Source organism: Monodon monoceros, unplaced genomic scaffold, assembly GCF_005190385.1.
Source record: "Monodon monoceros isolate NGI ecotype Baffin Bay Population unplaced genomic scaffold, NGI_Narwhal_1 Super_Scaffold_20, whole genome shotgun sequence".
NCBI lineage: Eukaryota > Metazoa > Chordata > Mammalia > Artiodactyla > Monodontidae > Monodon > Monodon monoceros.
The window spans coordinates 20,562,329-20,575,705 of NW_021703777.1; the positions used below are offsets into that span (position 1 = coordinate 20,562,329).

Consider the following 13,377-nt stretch of genomic DNA (forward strand, 5'->3'; position numbering starts at 1 on the left):
GGATTCACATGTGTGTGATTTGTCACCGAAGGGCTCCCAGGAGGGGAAACTGAGGGAGTGGGGGAAACAGGGCAGAAAAAGGCAGGAAGCCAAGCAAGGGGGCACCTTCTGTCAAAGTCCCAGCGTCTGCCTGATCCTGCAGGGGACCTTGGAACAGAAATGCTATCTCAGGGTTTGTCCAGGCAAGTTAACTGGGCTCTCATGCTCCTGGCAGGTCATTGGCTAACGTCAGTCTGGAGGGCTGTTAACTTCTAAGCACATTCAACTCTCTGTGGGTGGTGCTGGCCAGACTCTCTTCTTTTACCTTTGCCACATCTCCTGGACTGCAAATTTAGAACATTTTAGTAGCGTGGTGGAATTAAAAAGGCTGGGAATGATTGATCTCCACTGTTACTTAAATGTTTAAATAATGATATAAAAATTTTGAGACAAGAACTGCAGTTAATCAGTTAAAACCCAGGCATAATCCATCTGCTTAACTAAGGCTGGAGCTCCAGGGACAGTCCTAAAATACACTCAACTTTGGATTGGTTCAGATAATGATCTTTTATTTGTTTTTTTCTTTAAAAGTGGTATGTCAACATCACTTCATTTCTACATTTCAGAGTTCTGTACATTTCTTAAAAGGAAATAAGCAATGCTCAATGTACAAAGTAAAAACAGAAAACTAGAAAAATCTGAATCAAATGGAGGAAGTCGCCCGAGGTCATACAGTACAAATTAGTAATATGATGTCATCTGAAGTGCAATACCACTGCTGGATGATGAGTTACGGAATGAAATAAAAATACTCTATTTTAAACAAACAGTATATATATATTTATATGTATATATTTTTTACAGATAGTAGACCCAGTGATATCTGTCATATTGTAAAAACTTATTTACAAATAACTTTTTTTTAGACATTACATATACATCAGCACCGTAGTAAAAACAAAAACAAAACAAAACCACCTTGTTAAAATCTACCTCTCTATGTAGTTGGTCCCAGTACTGAGCGTTCGGAGGAAGCTTTAAAAAGAGCATGGAGTGGCCCTCCCCCTCCATCAGCCACCTCCAGTTTCTCATCATTTCTTATACATTTCTTTCCTGTACCTTTCAGAAAAAGGTAATTATATATTCTGTGTCTTCTCATTTGTTTACTTTCTTCTGTTTGTTTTTGGTTTTCATCTGTTTCCACTCAAGAGTTTCCCTGGCAGTGTCCCTCCCCACACAGGGAGTTCACAGTCAGACTGCCCCCCACCACCTCTTCCCAGGGGTGGCCCACTTGTTCTCCATCCTGCCCCTGGCTGAGTAGGGCTATGACCTTGGTACTTGGCGAGCAAGCCAAGGGCAGTGTTTGCCTGCCTGCCGCCTCTCTGTATCCTCTGCCGCAGCTCTTCATTTGAACCCCCTTCCTTCCCAGGACCCGCCGCCAGTGCAGCCAGTCCGGCTCCCGTGGCTGGGCCGGGGCTCTGACGTGGCGAGTTACACGTGAGTGCGCGGAAGCGAGCCTGCCTTTTGGACGCGGAGGGAGGGGGTGGCGGGAGGAAAGCTCACGCCACTCCCACTCACTTAGGACAATGGTTATGCCACGCGGCGTCCAAAACGTGACAGTGGGAGGGGAGGAAAGGACGGATGAGATCAGCTTTACGACAGTGGAGGTTATGGATCCCTTCAGACAGACTTCAGTTAGGGCAGATTTGAGTGAATTACCAAGGGAACGACCGTACAGAACTTCAGGAGCGGATCGCTTTGCCCACAGGAAAGGAACCATACCTGCTTGCTTTCCATTATCAAAATGTGTGAAGTGGAGCAATTGATTTTTCAGTTCCTCAACTTTCAGGGTGTGAGGTTTGTCTTTCTGGTGAGTGAGTAGGGATGAAGGGCCAGGCTGATTTTAGAGTATCACCCCCTAGGCTTTTCCCAAAGGGAGCCAGAGCTAGCGATGTCCAGGCCAGTCCTCCCTGGTGTCCCAGAAGCATAGAGTGGCCCACTTAGTTCCAGGCAGAGAAAGGAAACTCCAGTGTCACCTTTGCATTTCAGGCATTGTCTAAGTTCTTCTTGCACCTATTTCCCCTCTGCCCGGGCTCCCTAAAGACAAAAGCTTCATTTCTTCTTGGCTACTCTGCAAGGAAGAGCAAGTGCAGGCTGGGGTAGAGGCGAGGAGGAATAAGGGCAGGGACCAGGGAGAAAGGCGGCCGTGCTAGCGGACACAGAGCGTCCAGCCGGGGCCTCTCCATCCTCGGCCTCCAGGAGTAGATGGGAACTGCCAAGATGTGTTGGGTCCTGTCGGGTCCTCAGGAGGCTCCAGCTCAACTCCCCAGAGTGACGGCCACCGCGGTCAGCAGCAGAGGGCTGCCCGCCCGGGACTGCCAGGACCCTTCTCCAAGCTCACTCTGTGAGGCAGTCGCTCTAAAATTCCTGAGGGTCATCACGGGCAGGAGACAGGCCTGTAGGATCCTGTGTCTTCCTGTGACATCTCACTGTTCTTTGCACCCACCCTCCAGACCCAGTAGCATGTCTTGAAGCCTGACATCTCTTTGTAGCCGGAGTTCAGCGCCTTTCTGACGTGTGCTTTTGGCTTGTGCCACCACCCAGCAGGCTCCGTGGGACTCTCAGTCCCGGGCTCTCTCTCCTTTGTGTCTCCAAAGCTACAGCCTCTGGACCAGGGCCAGGAGGGACTGACGGCCACCTCAGGTCAGGCAGCAGTCTGTCTTGGCCAGAGCGGCTCTTGCTGGGCCGGACAATCACAGGGAGGGCCGAGCAGAGGGGCTACGGAATCATCTTCCCCACCTGTCTCTGGTGCGTCCCCCTCTTTCGCAGCGGGATTCGCAGGGCGTCTGTCTTGATTGCTGTGTGAAAATCAGGTGAAATGAGGCCCAGCGGGGCTGTGGATTGGCACCTGGATCTTCCACTGTCAGCCGGCTGCAGTTTTGCTCAGATTACGCAGGTCAAATAAACAAAAAAACAAGGATGATGCAACATCCTGTTTCTCTTTCACGGTTGAAGCTTTAACCACTAGAGTTGTGGCTGCCGGGGCCCCTCTTGACTAGGGGTTTCCAAACAATTCATCGAGCTCCTGCATCCACTCGTCCCCTGGCCCACCTTTGATGATGGCGTCCACGAGGTCGGCACTGTCCGAGAGGCTGGGGAAGGAGGCCCCAGCTGCGTCGCCACTGTAATTGTATGACATGTCCTGAGGGGGGTTCCGCTCATAGCCTTGGCCCTGGCTGCTCGAGGCAAAGCTGCCACTGGACATCTGCTGCTGTGCCGGGGGCTGGCTGAACGCTGGCATGCCGGGAACACCCTGGCTTAGGCCAGACATCACCATGGGCCTGGCCGGGCTGGTGCCTTGCTGCCCCGGGAGCGGTGGCACCATCTGCCGACCCATGGCAGCTGGGTTGAGGGTTCTCGCCGTGCCGGTGTTCGCATCCACCACCTGGCTCAGTCCCTGTGGGAAGTGCTGCTTGGTCAGCCTCGGTTGGCCAGCTTGCAGTGGGTAGCTGGCGCCGTTGTTGAATGATGCTAATTCTCCACTAGTCCTCCCAGGCATCCCCTGTAAGCTCCTCTGTTGCCAGCTCTGTGTTCCCTGCTGGACCGTTCCCATAATGCTTTGCAGCCTCGGCAGGCCCTGGGGCCTGGGCAAGGCCTGGCCTACCGGCCCCTTCATTTGCTGGTGCTGCTGGGTGATGGCCGAGTTCACCAGCATGCTCTGACCAAAACCACTCACCATCCCAACCCCTTGCCCCGAGGTGGGCTGCCTCGGCCCCGGGGCTTGGTTGTGTGGGATACTCATGCCACTTTGGTTTGGGTGCTGCAGCATCTGGGTCATTCCTGTGCTCGTATTGTACATTCCCGGTTGGCTGGTAGGTGGGGTGCTATAAGGCGCCAGTCCCATCTCTGACTGGGCTGCTGCGGCCATTGTCCCTGGGTTCTGGGAGGGTCCCATTCCCATAATGCCTGCGTTCTGTGCCATCAGCCGTGAAGTTCGCATGCTCTGGAGGGCTGTCTGGCTTCTCACGGCTGCTATGTCCTGGGGAGACCCTGCAGGGAGAAAAGGACAGACCTGTTCACTCATCTCTACAAGCAATGTATGGTAACAAGTTGTTGGACTTTTCTTTGGGACTGACGAAATTCTTTTAGATGAAAGGAGCTACTCATAATAAATCCTTAAAAATACCAGAGTATTATTTTTCTGACTGTAACATATGCTGATTGTAAAAAATTTGGAAAATAGTGAAAAGCATAAAGATGAAAATTAAGGTCATTCCCATCGTCCAGAGATGACCACCGCTAACTTATATTAATATATAAATAGACACATGAAAACTGGGACCATGAAGTACATAGGCTTTTGTAGTTGACTTTCCTATTTGATATACCCTGATATTATTTTTGTTCCCATTTCAGAAACAAATCGTTTCTCACCCGTCTTGATATGATGCCATCCTCAACCAATAAGATACCATCTTTTTGGAGGTGAGAGGAAATTCACCTCCTGGGCTAAATTAGGCAGAAATGGCTGATCACTTTGCATATCCTATGTGTGAAGTGGAATATGGTTCAGCAGAGAATACTATCAATAAAGGCCATTAGGCTAATTTCCCCTAAGACTTGAGTAGGATTTGAGAGGTTAAAGGCTATCGCTTCTGCTAAGAAGCTATTTTGACAGATGGGACATTTCTTGGAACCACTCTGTAGACTTCCACATGCTCCAGATTCTCTGAATCATAATATGTCGGTGCGAACTGGCCAGCTTCCTGAGTTAGAAAAAGAAATCGTCCTCCTACTTGCTACTTGGCAATGAACTTTATGCATTTCTCCAACAAAGGCCACTCCTTCAAATCAGCAATGACCACTAAGGCAGTTTTAATGACGCTGCTTAAAAGTTGACCAGAATATCAATGCCAAGTCACTCAACCCTAATTAGACATTTGAGTGAGTCCTTCTTTACACGTTTCCGGGAAATTTCTAAACCAGTCAAGAGAATAGAAATGTCACCCTTAGAACCCGTCAGTGTTGTCAAGGGCTACGCGGTGCACAGAAATGGATTTTTCTGTGTCCCTTCTAATGATTAAGTCTATGAAAAAAAGAAAAATAGTTTCTTTCCTGGACATTTAAAAAAGGTGCAGCATGGGAGCCAATCGATACTATAAGCAAATTTGATCCTACCTGGAACCTGGATGAGAAACCAGATGAGAATAGTGTAACCTTATTAAGCCTGGCACCTGCTGGCAGATAACTGAAGTGTGTTTTTGTCTTCCTGATTGGGTTATTGATTTCTGGGCAGCAAATATGTCTCCATATTTTCTTTCTTTCTTTAAGAAAGAAAATTATGGGAATTTTGATTATGACAAGTTTTTGTGACTTGAGATCAATATCATGCTGAATTGAAAAATGAAATGGTTACTGTGGGGAAAGCAGAAAGATCTGGGGGGAGATCCCTAGAAACGTTTCAGTTTTTTGTTTTGAGCTTAATTGTATCTAAGTGGAGTTTTAAAAAAAAGTTCCTGATTAAACACTGGATGGTGGTATATATTGCAACTTGCAATCTTGTTATGAAGCTTTGTGACCTTAACAACTAAATTTGTATTGACTACATGGCCAGTCTGATCAACTGTGGTGAAATGGGTTATTGAGTTGCTTATAAAAAAATTTAAGGGAAAAATATTGTTGACTCAGAGATTGATTGGATAGACCCAATTTACATAAAACAGGCTGCTGGAAACAGATGAAAGGACTTTCATATTTCGGACATTTTTGTTGTAACTTAGAATAAATATGTTGAGGGATTAGATACTGACTGGACTAATTTTGTGAATGAGAAATAGTTTCCTTTCTTTAGAGGGCAAAAATGCTGCAGTGCCTCTTAAGAAGTATTGAACCATTAATCCAAGCCAACCTTTATTTTTACTTGGTGTCCATGACTACACTATCCAGATGTAGTTCTTATTAAAAAAAAAAAAAAAGGACCTTTTAATATCAGCAGTCAGCACCATATTTTCAACCTAAGAAAAACAAAAAACCTCATATTAATCTGGTTTTATGAACTTGGGTAATTTTAAATATACAAAGGAAAAAAATTCAAATGCCTTCAAAGAATTGTGTCTTTATCTGACAACTACATATGTTAAACAATGGACTACTTTTTCTTCTTTTTTATTTTTGTCTAAAACAGATATTACTGTGAGATACTGTAGTCAAATTAATTTTCTTGTCTGTTGGTTAACATCACAACGTCAAAGAAAATTTTCCATATTCAAACAGAGATGGTAACATGCAGTTTTTTCCCTAAAAGGGTCTGTGTTCTATTTTCACTCACAAGAAGTCTATATTTATGTAAAATAAGCTTTTCCCCTAGGCATGTAACATTGCCCAGAGACACAGAACTCAGCAAGAGAAAGTTCGTCTTTAAAACCTTTGAAAACTGTAGTGGTCAGTGGACCTGTAGGTCTCAGATAAGTTATTCCTAACAGAACTTCTCTCCAAGGACAATATTTTTTATCTATCAATTTGCTGTTTTCCCAGATACATAACATTATGATATCTAGGATGTCAGTAAAATTACATGAAAATACAGAAGAAAAATTTAAAAGTTATCACATCAACCAGCTTAGGAAACCTAAAATGTCGCTGGTTGTTTAGCCTAAGTGGAGCTAAGTTTTTTAGGTTGATTACCTGTGATTTGGGGTTTTAGAAAAGTTCAAAGGGTAGAACTTTTAAATTGGACCCAAACCATTCAGAATAACTCATAACATAGAGGAGTTACTAAATTTTGGTGGGTCCCTGTATTCCAAAAAATAATACATGAGTTATGAACCTAGAAAACTCAAGGGACACAATACCAGGTTTATCAGATTTAATGGTTTAAATTAGTTCATAATACAAAGCACCAGTTCCCAAAGTATGGCCCCGGGCCAGTAGCAACAGCAACTGTGGGGAAACTGTTAGAGATGCAGATTCTCAGGCCCTGCTCCAGACCTACTGAATCAGAGACTCTGGGGGTGAGGGCGGGCTTCTGTTTTGAACCAGCTGTGCTGGTGATCTGATGCAGGCTCAAGTCTGAGAGCCACAGGTACAAAAGAGGGCTCCGGGTCTGCAACAAAAACTACGCATGTAACAATGACTATTTCCCACTCCTCCCCCCCACTGACCAAGTGAGAAACAGAATTCTTCAAAGAATATTGGCACTAATTTAGTGCACAGAACAAACTCCCTTTGTCCTTCCCTGTGTCGAGTCCAAAGGGATCTGAAGTGATATAAATGTCCCAGGGATGGGAGGGGGTGATAGCGGCTCAAGCCCCAGGGGGTCCACAGGCAATCTTCAGGGAGATCTGGCCGTGAACATCAGCGGCTTTCAGACTCCTTAAGCCATAACTCACAGTACATACACATGTGGGTTTAGGACAGAAACAAAAGTTGCCCTAATTATGATACACTCCAATCATTTCTATTATTTCGTTAAAAAATGTTGGTTGTGGCCAATCATCTTCACAACCTACTTGAGTGTTGCAACCCAAAGACTGAAAAAGGCTGCCCTAGATCACAGAAGTTTCACCCACAGTCTATGGAAAAGGGTGACACTTGTGAAATGATCCACAAAGTTTGTATTTATTTATATATATGGATATTTCTGTGCAAGGGGCTTCATAGCTTCTGGCAGATTGTCAAAGCGATAGGTTACATTTGAGAAGTTAGGATGCATTGATCTAGGTCTTCAAAAAGGACAGAGGACAGGAATGAGGATTTCTGCTGCTTCATGACCCCTGTGGCCCCCTGAAAACTCCTGTGGATGAGATTGGGAAGGGTTCTCAGACTCATCCTCCACCCCATACAAGACCCACAGGGGCTCCCATCTCTAGATGGGAGCGATTGATATTTGAGTGGACCTTCTACTTTACAGAGAAATGGCAACGCCGCACAAACAGTGCACCCATTGCTCCTGCGGCCATGATTCAGGATTTGTGCAAAGGGCCGCAGGATCAAGAAAGTCCAATCAAACTTAAGTTCCTATTTGCTTTCTATGTTCAGAGATTAGTGGCTGCCGAAAGCCAGATTCTTTTACAAGGTTGCTGGAAGTGAGGGCTTTGGTCAGCTGACCTACTGGGATTAGCAAGAAAGATGTGACACGGGATTCCCCCCACTCCTCCCCATGGCCACTGAGATGACGATGCAGACGTAAACGGGGCTGATATTAGGTCAGTCGGCGCCAGTATGTCTTTGCTGGTTGTTAAACCACCGAAATACTTCCGTAGCTTTGGTAAAGAACAGCTGCTCCAGTCCCACTCCCACCGCCGCCCCGCCCCCGCCCCCGGCCCACCAGGACCTCTTGGGGCCCAGCGACCCAAAGGTTAACGCCTGGGATTCTGATGGGTTGGCATCATCAGTTCTTAAATATTTTTAATGTTACCTGGACACAAACACAGCAGCCGTGGCATTGTCACTGGCTCTACATTCACTTACACTTGCCCACTGGAATGGATACAACGGCAGAGGTGTGCACCGGCCTCACCTTGAAACTGGGCGACCTGCTGCACTGGGTATGGGTTGCGCGGCCGCTGGAGGTGCTGCCGGGGTAACTGTGGCGGCTGCAGCTGCTGAAACGATAGGACAAGGAGGGCCGGGGGGGCGGGGTGGGAAGAGGCGCACAGTTAGATCTCCTGGCTGTTCTGAGGAAGCGGTTTTCAAAACCTGAACTCTGTACTGAAGAATAACACGCATACAGGTCAGGGCACAAGCGCGTAGCATCCGTGCCCCGTGAGACGGATTTTCACAAAGGAACACGCTCACGGGTCGAGACGCAGAATGCTGCTAGAAGCCCCTCCTGCCCGTTCCCAGCCACTGCCCTTCACCTGACCCGTGGGCACACTATCCCAGCCTAGCAACAGGTTAGTTATATCTGCTTCTGTGCTTCAGAGAAGTGGCCTGAGACAATGTACTTGAGCCTGTTTTCTGGGGGACTGGCTTCTTGCATTCATCGCGTTTGGGAGCTCCCTCCACGGTGATGCCTGCAGTGGGGTCCATTCATTCTCACTGTCGAGTAGTATTCCCCCCATAAGAACATCCCACGATGTCTTTGCCCATGCTACTAGGGGTGGCTGCTTAGGGTGCTTCTGGCTTTCGGCCGTCAGAGCCCCCTCTGCTGCAAACATCCTCGGTGAACATCTGTGGCCTTTCTGCTGTGTGGACCTGCTGGCTTATGAGGGAGGTGTAGCCAGGGAGGCAGTTCTGACTTTGCTTTTCCGACGTCAGCCTGCGTGCTTTCCTCAGCACGGTGGGTACCGAGCTCAAAAGGACAAGCAGCTAACTTTTAAGGACCTAAAATAGATGCTTCGGGTATAGGAAGATGGGATTCTCAGGGCCTATAAAAAAAAAAAAAAAGGCTCATTTTATCCCCAGGAAGCCACCCTGCCTGCAAAATACATCTCCACAAGTCAAACATACAGCATTTACTGCCTTGAGGAAACCGCGTGGGGTTCCACATACACCAGGAGCCAGGAGGCCCGCGTTTTAGTTTTTCTTCTTCCAGTCACGAGGCTTCTGCACTGCCGGCACTGTTACCAATATACAGGGAAGGCTATTATGATCATTATCATGCTGTATGTGAAAAGGGAGAGAAAATAAGAGTGAGGTGGAAGGAGCAAAGAAAGGGGTTTTCGTTCTGGGTCTGCCATCAAGTAGCTGCGTGACCTTCGGCATGTCATCTGACCTCCTCTGCAGCTGTGGAATATGCATCAAGCACCTTTCATCTGCGAGGGCTAGGAAAACAGACAACGAGGGCCCCGCTTTTTACAGTGTTCATTATAAAAATAACACACATTGACCACTTCTTAACACATGTGTTTATCTCTATTTTTTCCTCTTGTTTTTGTTCCTGGGCAGCTCTATAATTTTCTTTTTCTTTCTGTTTCTTGACAAGGCCAGCCAGTACTGGCAACCAAAGAAAAGAAGGGCCTCTGTTCACCCCATCCTGTGGTGTTTTGCTCGAAACCGTTGAAATGAATTAACTGTATAGACACAGCGTAGACAAGAAACCAAGCTAATCTTTTAGGCAGCAATCTAAGAACATTACTGAGAGTAAGGTGAGCATTTAAAAGCTTCTCAGAAGCCAAACTTCCCATATTATGTAAGAATTTAACTGTTCCACTTACAACTGGGCATCAGCCCTGGCGTAGCCTGGGGTGGATTGTCAGTCAGGAGTCAGGGGGCCCAGGTGCCAGTCCTGGCTCTGCCCCTCTCTAGCTCTGCGATCTCTGAAAAAAATCATGTAAGCTCCCTGGCCTCAGTCTCCTCGTGTGTAAAATAAAGGGACTTCATGATCCTCAATGTTTCTTTCAGATCCAAAATTCCAGATGCCGTTGAACCTTTGTGAATGGGTGGGATTTGACACGCTCTGTGCTCTTGAGAATAACGCATTAAATGTTAATTCACACCTGCTTTCAACTTGTTCTGATTTCTAAGTCCACTGAGAACCATTTGAAAGTTCCCAAAGATATGCAAGATACCCCCAGTCTTTCTGTTTTCCCTCACATGTCCTTTCCGGAAACCCAAGTGTTCCCAGTACGCTGTTGGCAAAATTGAAAGTGTTAGGATGCTTTCACTGCCGCTGCAGGGACCAAGGAAATCAGCTTGGCCACATTCAACCTCAAAAATGTAGGCATCAATAAGCACTTTCCCCAGGTGCAGGTGAGATGCTACATCCCTCTGACTTACTTCTGGGCTAGTCCCACAGGATGGCTGGCACGTGTGGCTGCAGCTCGTACACTACCTTCTGTGACCCCAGGGTCAAGTGGCAGATCCACACCTTGTGCAGTTTCCGAAGGGTTTTACACTTATTACTCACGTTGAGCATCAGGAGGAAGGCTGGGAGATTAGGAAAACCTTACTTGGCAGATGAGGAGAGAGGTTAGGTGGTTTTTCCAAAATCATACCATAAGCAAAGGGTGTGACCCAGAGTGAACTGTTCTTTCCTTGGTCCCTTTCAGCTCCCGGAACACACAGTCGTTAAGGAATTATACACTTTTTTTTTTTTTTTTTTTTTTTTGTGGTACGCGGGCCTCTCACTGTTGCGGCCTCTCCCGTTGCGGAGCACAGGCTCCGGACGCGCAGGCTCAGCGGCCATGGCTCACGGGCCCAGCCGCTCCTCGGCATGTGGGATCCTCCCGGACCGGGGCACGAACCCGTGTCCCCTGGATCGGCAGGCGGACTCTCAACCACTGCGCCACCAGGGAAGCCCTATACTCATTTTTTTTTGCAGTTTCCCATTTCCTCATCTCTTCTGAGGAGCCCTATGTCTGTCTTTCCGTGGTCCCGGGTTCTGAGGGGTCCCGCACTCTCTCACCTCAAGGTCTGTGGGCACCATCCGTGAAAGCAATGCTCCCGGTCTCCTGCCTTCCCCGTCATTCCCGGGGTTGGCTGACCTTGCCAAGTGGGGGACACCCCTGGGCTGGCACAGCTGAGTTTGGCCTGGTTACCCCGACTCCCCTTTGTGTCTTGGTCACAGCACAGACATCAAAGAGCATCCCTCCAAGTATCAGGCACACCTGAAATTTCCTGGGATTGGCTGAGGGGCGGATCTGCAAAGCCCAGCTTCCCCTCGGCAGCTCCATTTATCACTGTCTGAGAGATATGAGCATGGCTCCTTGTCACACACCTTATGCAGGGTGAGAGGGATAGAGGTTTGTTTGTACAAGAGCTGCCAGGAAGCTGACTGACCTCAGTAAAAAGGGAGATAATTACACAGCTGTTCAAGAACAAAAGCGAACAAGGGAACATAAGTGAACTGTGCTCAACGGTACAATTTTTCTATTTGGGGGATGACTGGTGTTACTTTGAACTGCTGCCCTTGGTTACTAAGGACCTCGACGTGTCTCGTGTCCTACACAACCTCTCCTATAGATATGGTGGAGGATACTTAATACATTTCCAAAATTCTGATCCTATTAGAAACATTCTAGAAGGGTAATTGTGAGCCTTGAGCCTTAGATGACAGCCTCACGTCTCCTATAATAGAAGGGTGAGACGTGCTGGATAGGCCCCCACGGGAGGCATCCAGGGACTCCTGGGGAAGTCCTCAGGCCTTTCCCGAGATAACACGAAATCAGGCACGGGCATCTCGAAAAACAAAACACACTGGAACTGAGAGGAGTAGCCCGCATGGAAGGCTTTCTTTCAAAGCTGGAGGAATTATGTATGTCAAGGGTTGTCAAAGACGCCTAAGGCAAAGCTTTCTCTGTGTTAGGCCTTTAACTCAAACATTTCCTGAGCTGTGTTCAAAGCTGCTGGGAATTTTCTCAAGTTTGCACCCTTTCTGTGACCCCGAGTTCAGGTTTCCAGGTAGTTCTGTGGGCCCTATTATTCTGCTATTGTTCCTGTTCCATTGTTCATGACCAATTCTGTAAGAATTCTTCTCAATCCCTCCTTCTGACACTTTCCTCCAAGAAGCAAAGTTCTCTGAATTATTTTCTTTTTTCTTCATGCTGGAAATATCAGAATTTACGAAGCACGTGAGCCAGCCCCCTTCCACTCTCGCCCCCCCATGCTGATTCTACAGACCCCTGTACCAGAAGCCACGAGAAAAGAGCCAGACTTGAACTGAAGAACGGTCTCTGGCAATTGGGTCTTCAAATGGATGGCGGAAGCCTGTCTTTTCAGAACGAACTAATTCATTCTAAGATAAAGCCTAACTAACGGAAAGGTCTACATTCTGCAGGTTCTTCTGTGATCTCAGGAAATGCTGGCTTGTGAATTTCTTGATGAGGGACATGAACTGAGACTCCCTCACAGACACCAGGCACTGAACAAGTGTTTGCCGAACGAATGGATCACACCACGGGCGTGAGTTACCTGCTCCGCCAGAATCTGCTGCTGCTGCTGCCGCTGCTCCCGCAGGAATTGTTGCTTCTGCTGCCCCATCAGCTGGGCCCGCTGATCAATGAGCATCTGCTTCATGAGGGCTGCCTGGGGCTGGCTGCCCAGGAAGCTGGGCCCCGCTGGACCAGCTCCGGAGACCATGCCGCCAGAGCCCGGGGCTACGGAGGGCTGCATGGGGCCCGTGGTCCGGGGAAGCCCGACCGGATGCTGCTCCTGGAAGGACAGGAAGAGAAGAGAATGCAGCCACTCCACAACTGAAGGAAAGCACAGGGGTTAGGGGGATGGGGTAGGGCCCGGCCTAGGGACCTACGGGATCCCGAGAGGCACACATTACATTTCCATAAAAAGAACCCAGTGGTCCTCAAACCTGGCCTTACCACAGGTGGGATTGGAGAGGCTACAGGGCGACAGTAATAGAGCACGGCTCTGGGAAAATCTGAGACCCGGTCCAGTCTGTTTCTGATGGGACTGGCTAAGGAACAAGAACCGCATTTTCAGCTAGCAATCTGTGCTCCTCCA

The 13,377-nt window shown here is 47.9% G+C and overlaps 1 protein-coding gene across 1 annotated transcript in view; it reads right to left on the bottom strand.

Moving 5' to 3' along the window:
• Positions 1-527: 527 nt before the first annotated feature.
• MAML3 (mastermind like transcriptional coactivator 3) overlaps positions 528-13,377 on the bottom strand; it is a 429,833-nt gene continuing 416,983 nt past the window's right edge. Inside the window, exons 3-5 of the mRNA XM_029235078.1 lie at positions 12,832-13,071; positions 8,498-8,582; positions 528-4,029 (exon numbers count right to left, since the gene is read on the bottom strand). Of these exons, the coding sequence (XP_029090911.1) occupies positions 3,035-4,029; positions 8,498-8,582; positions 12,832-13,071 (1,320 nt within the window). The 3' untranslated portion in view covers positions 528-3,034. The remainder of the gene's footprint in view (positions 4,030-8,497; positions 8,583-12,831; positions 13,072-13,377) is intronic.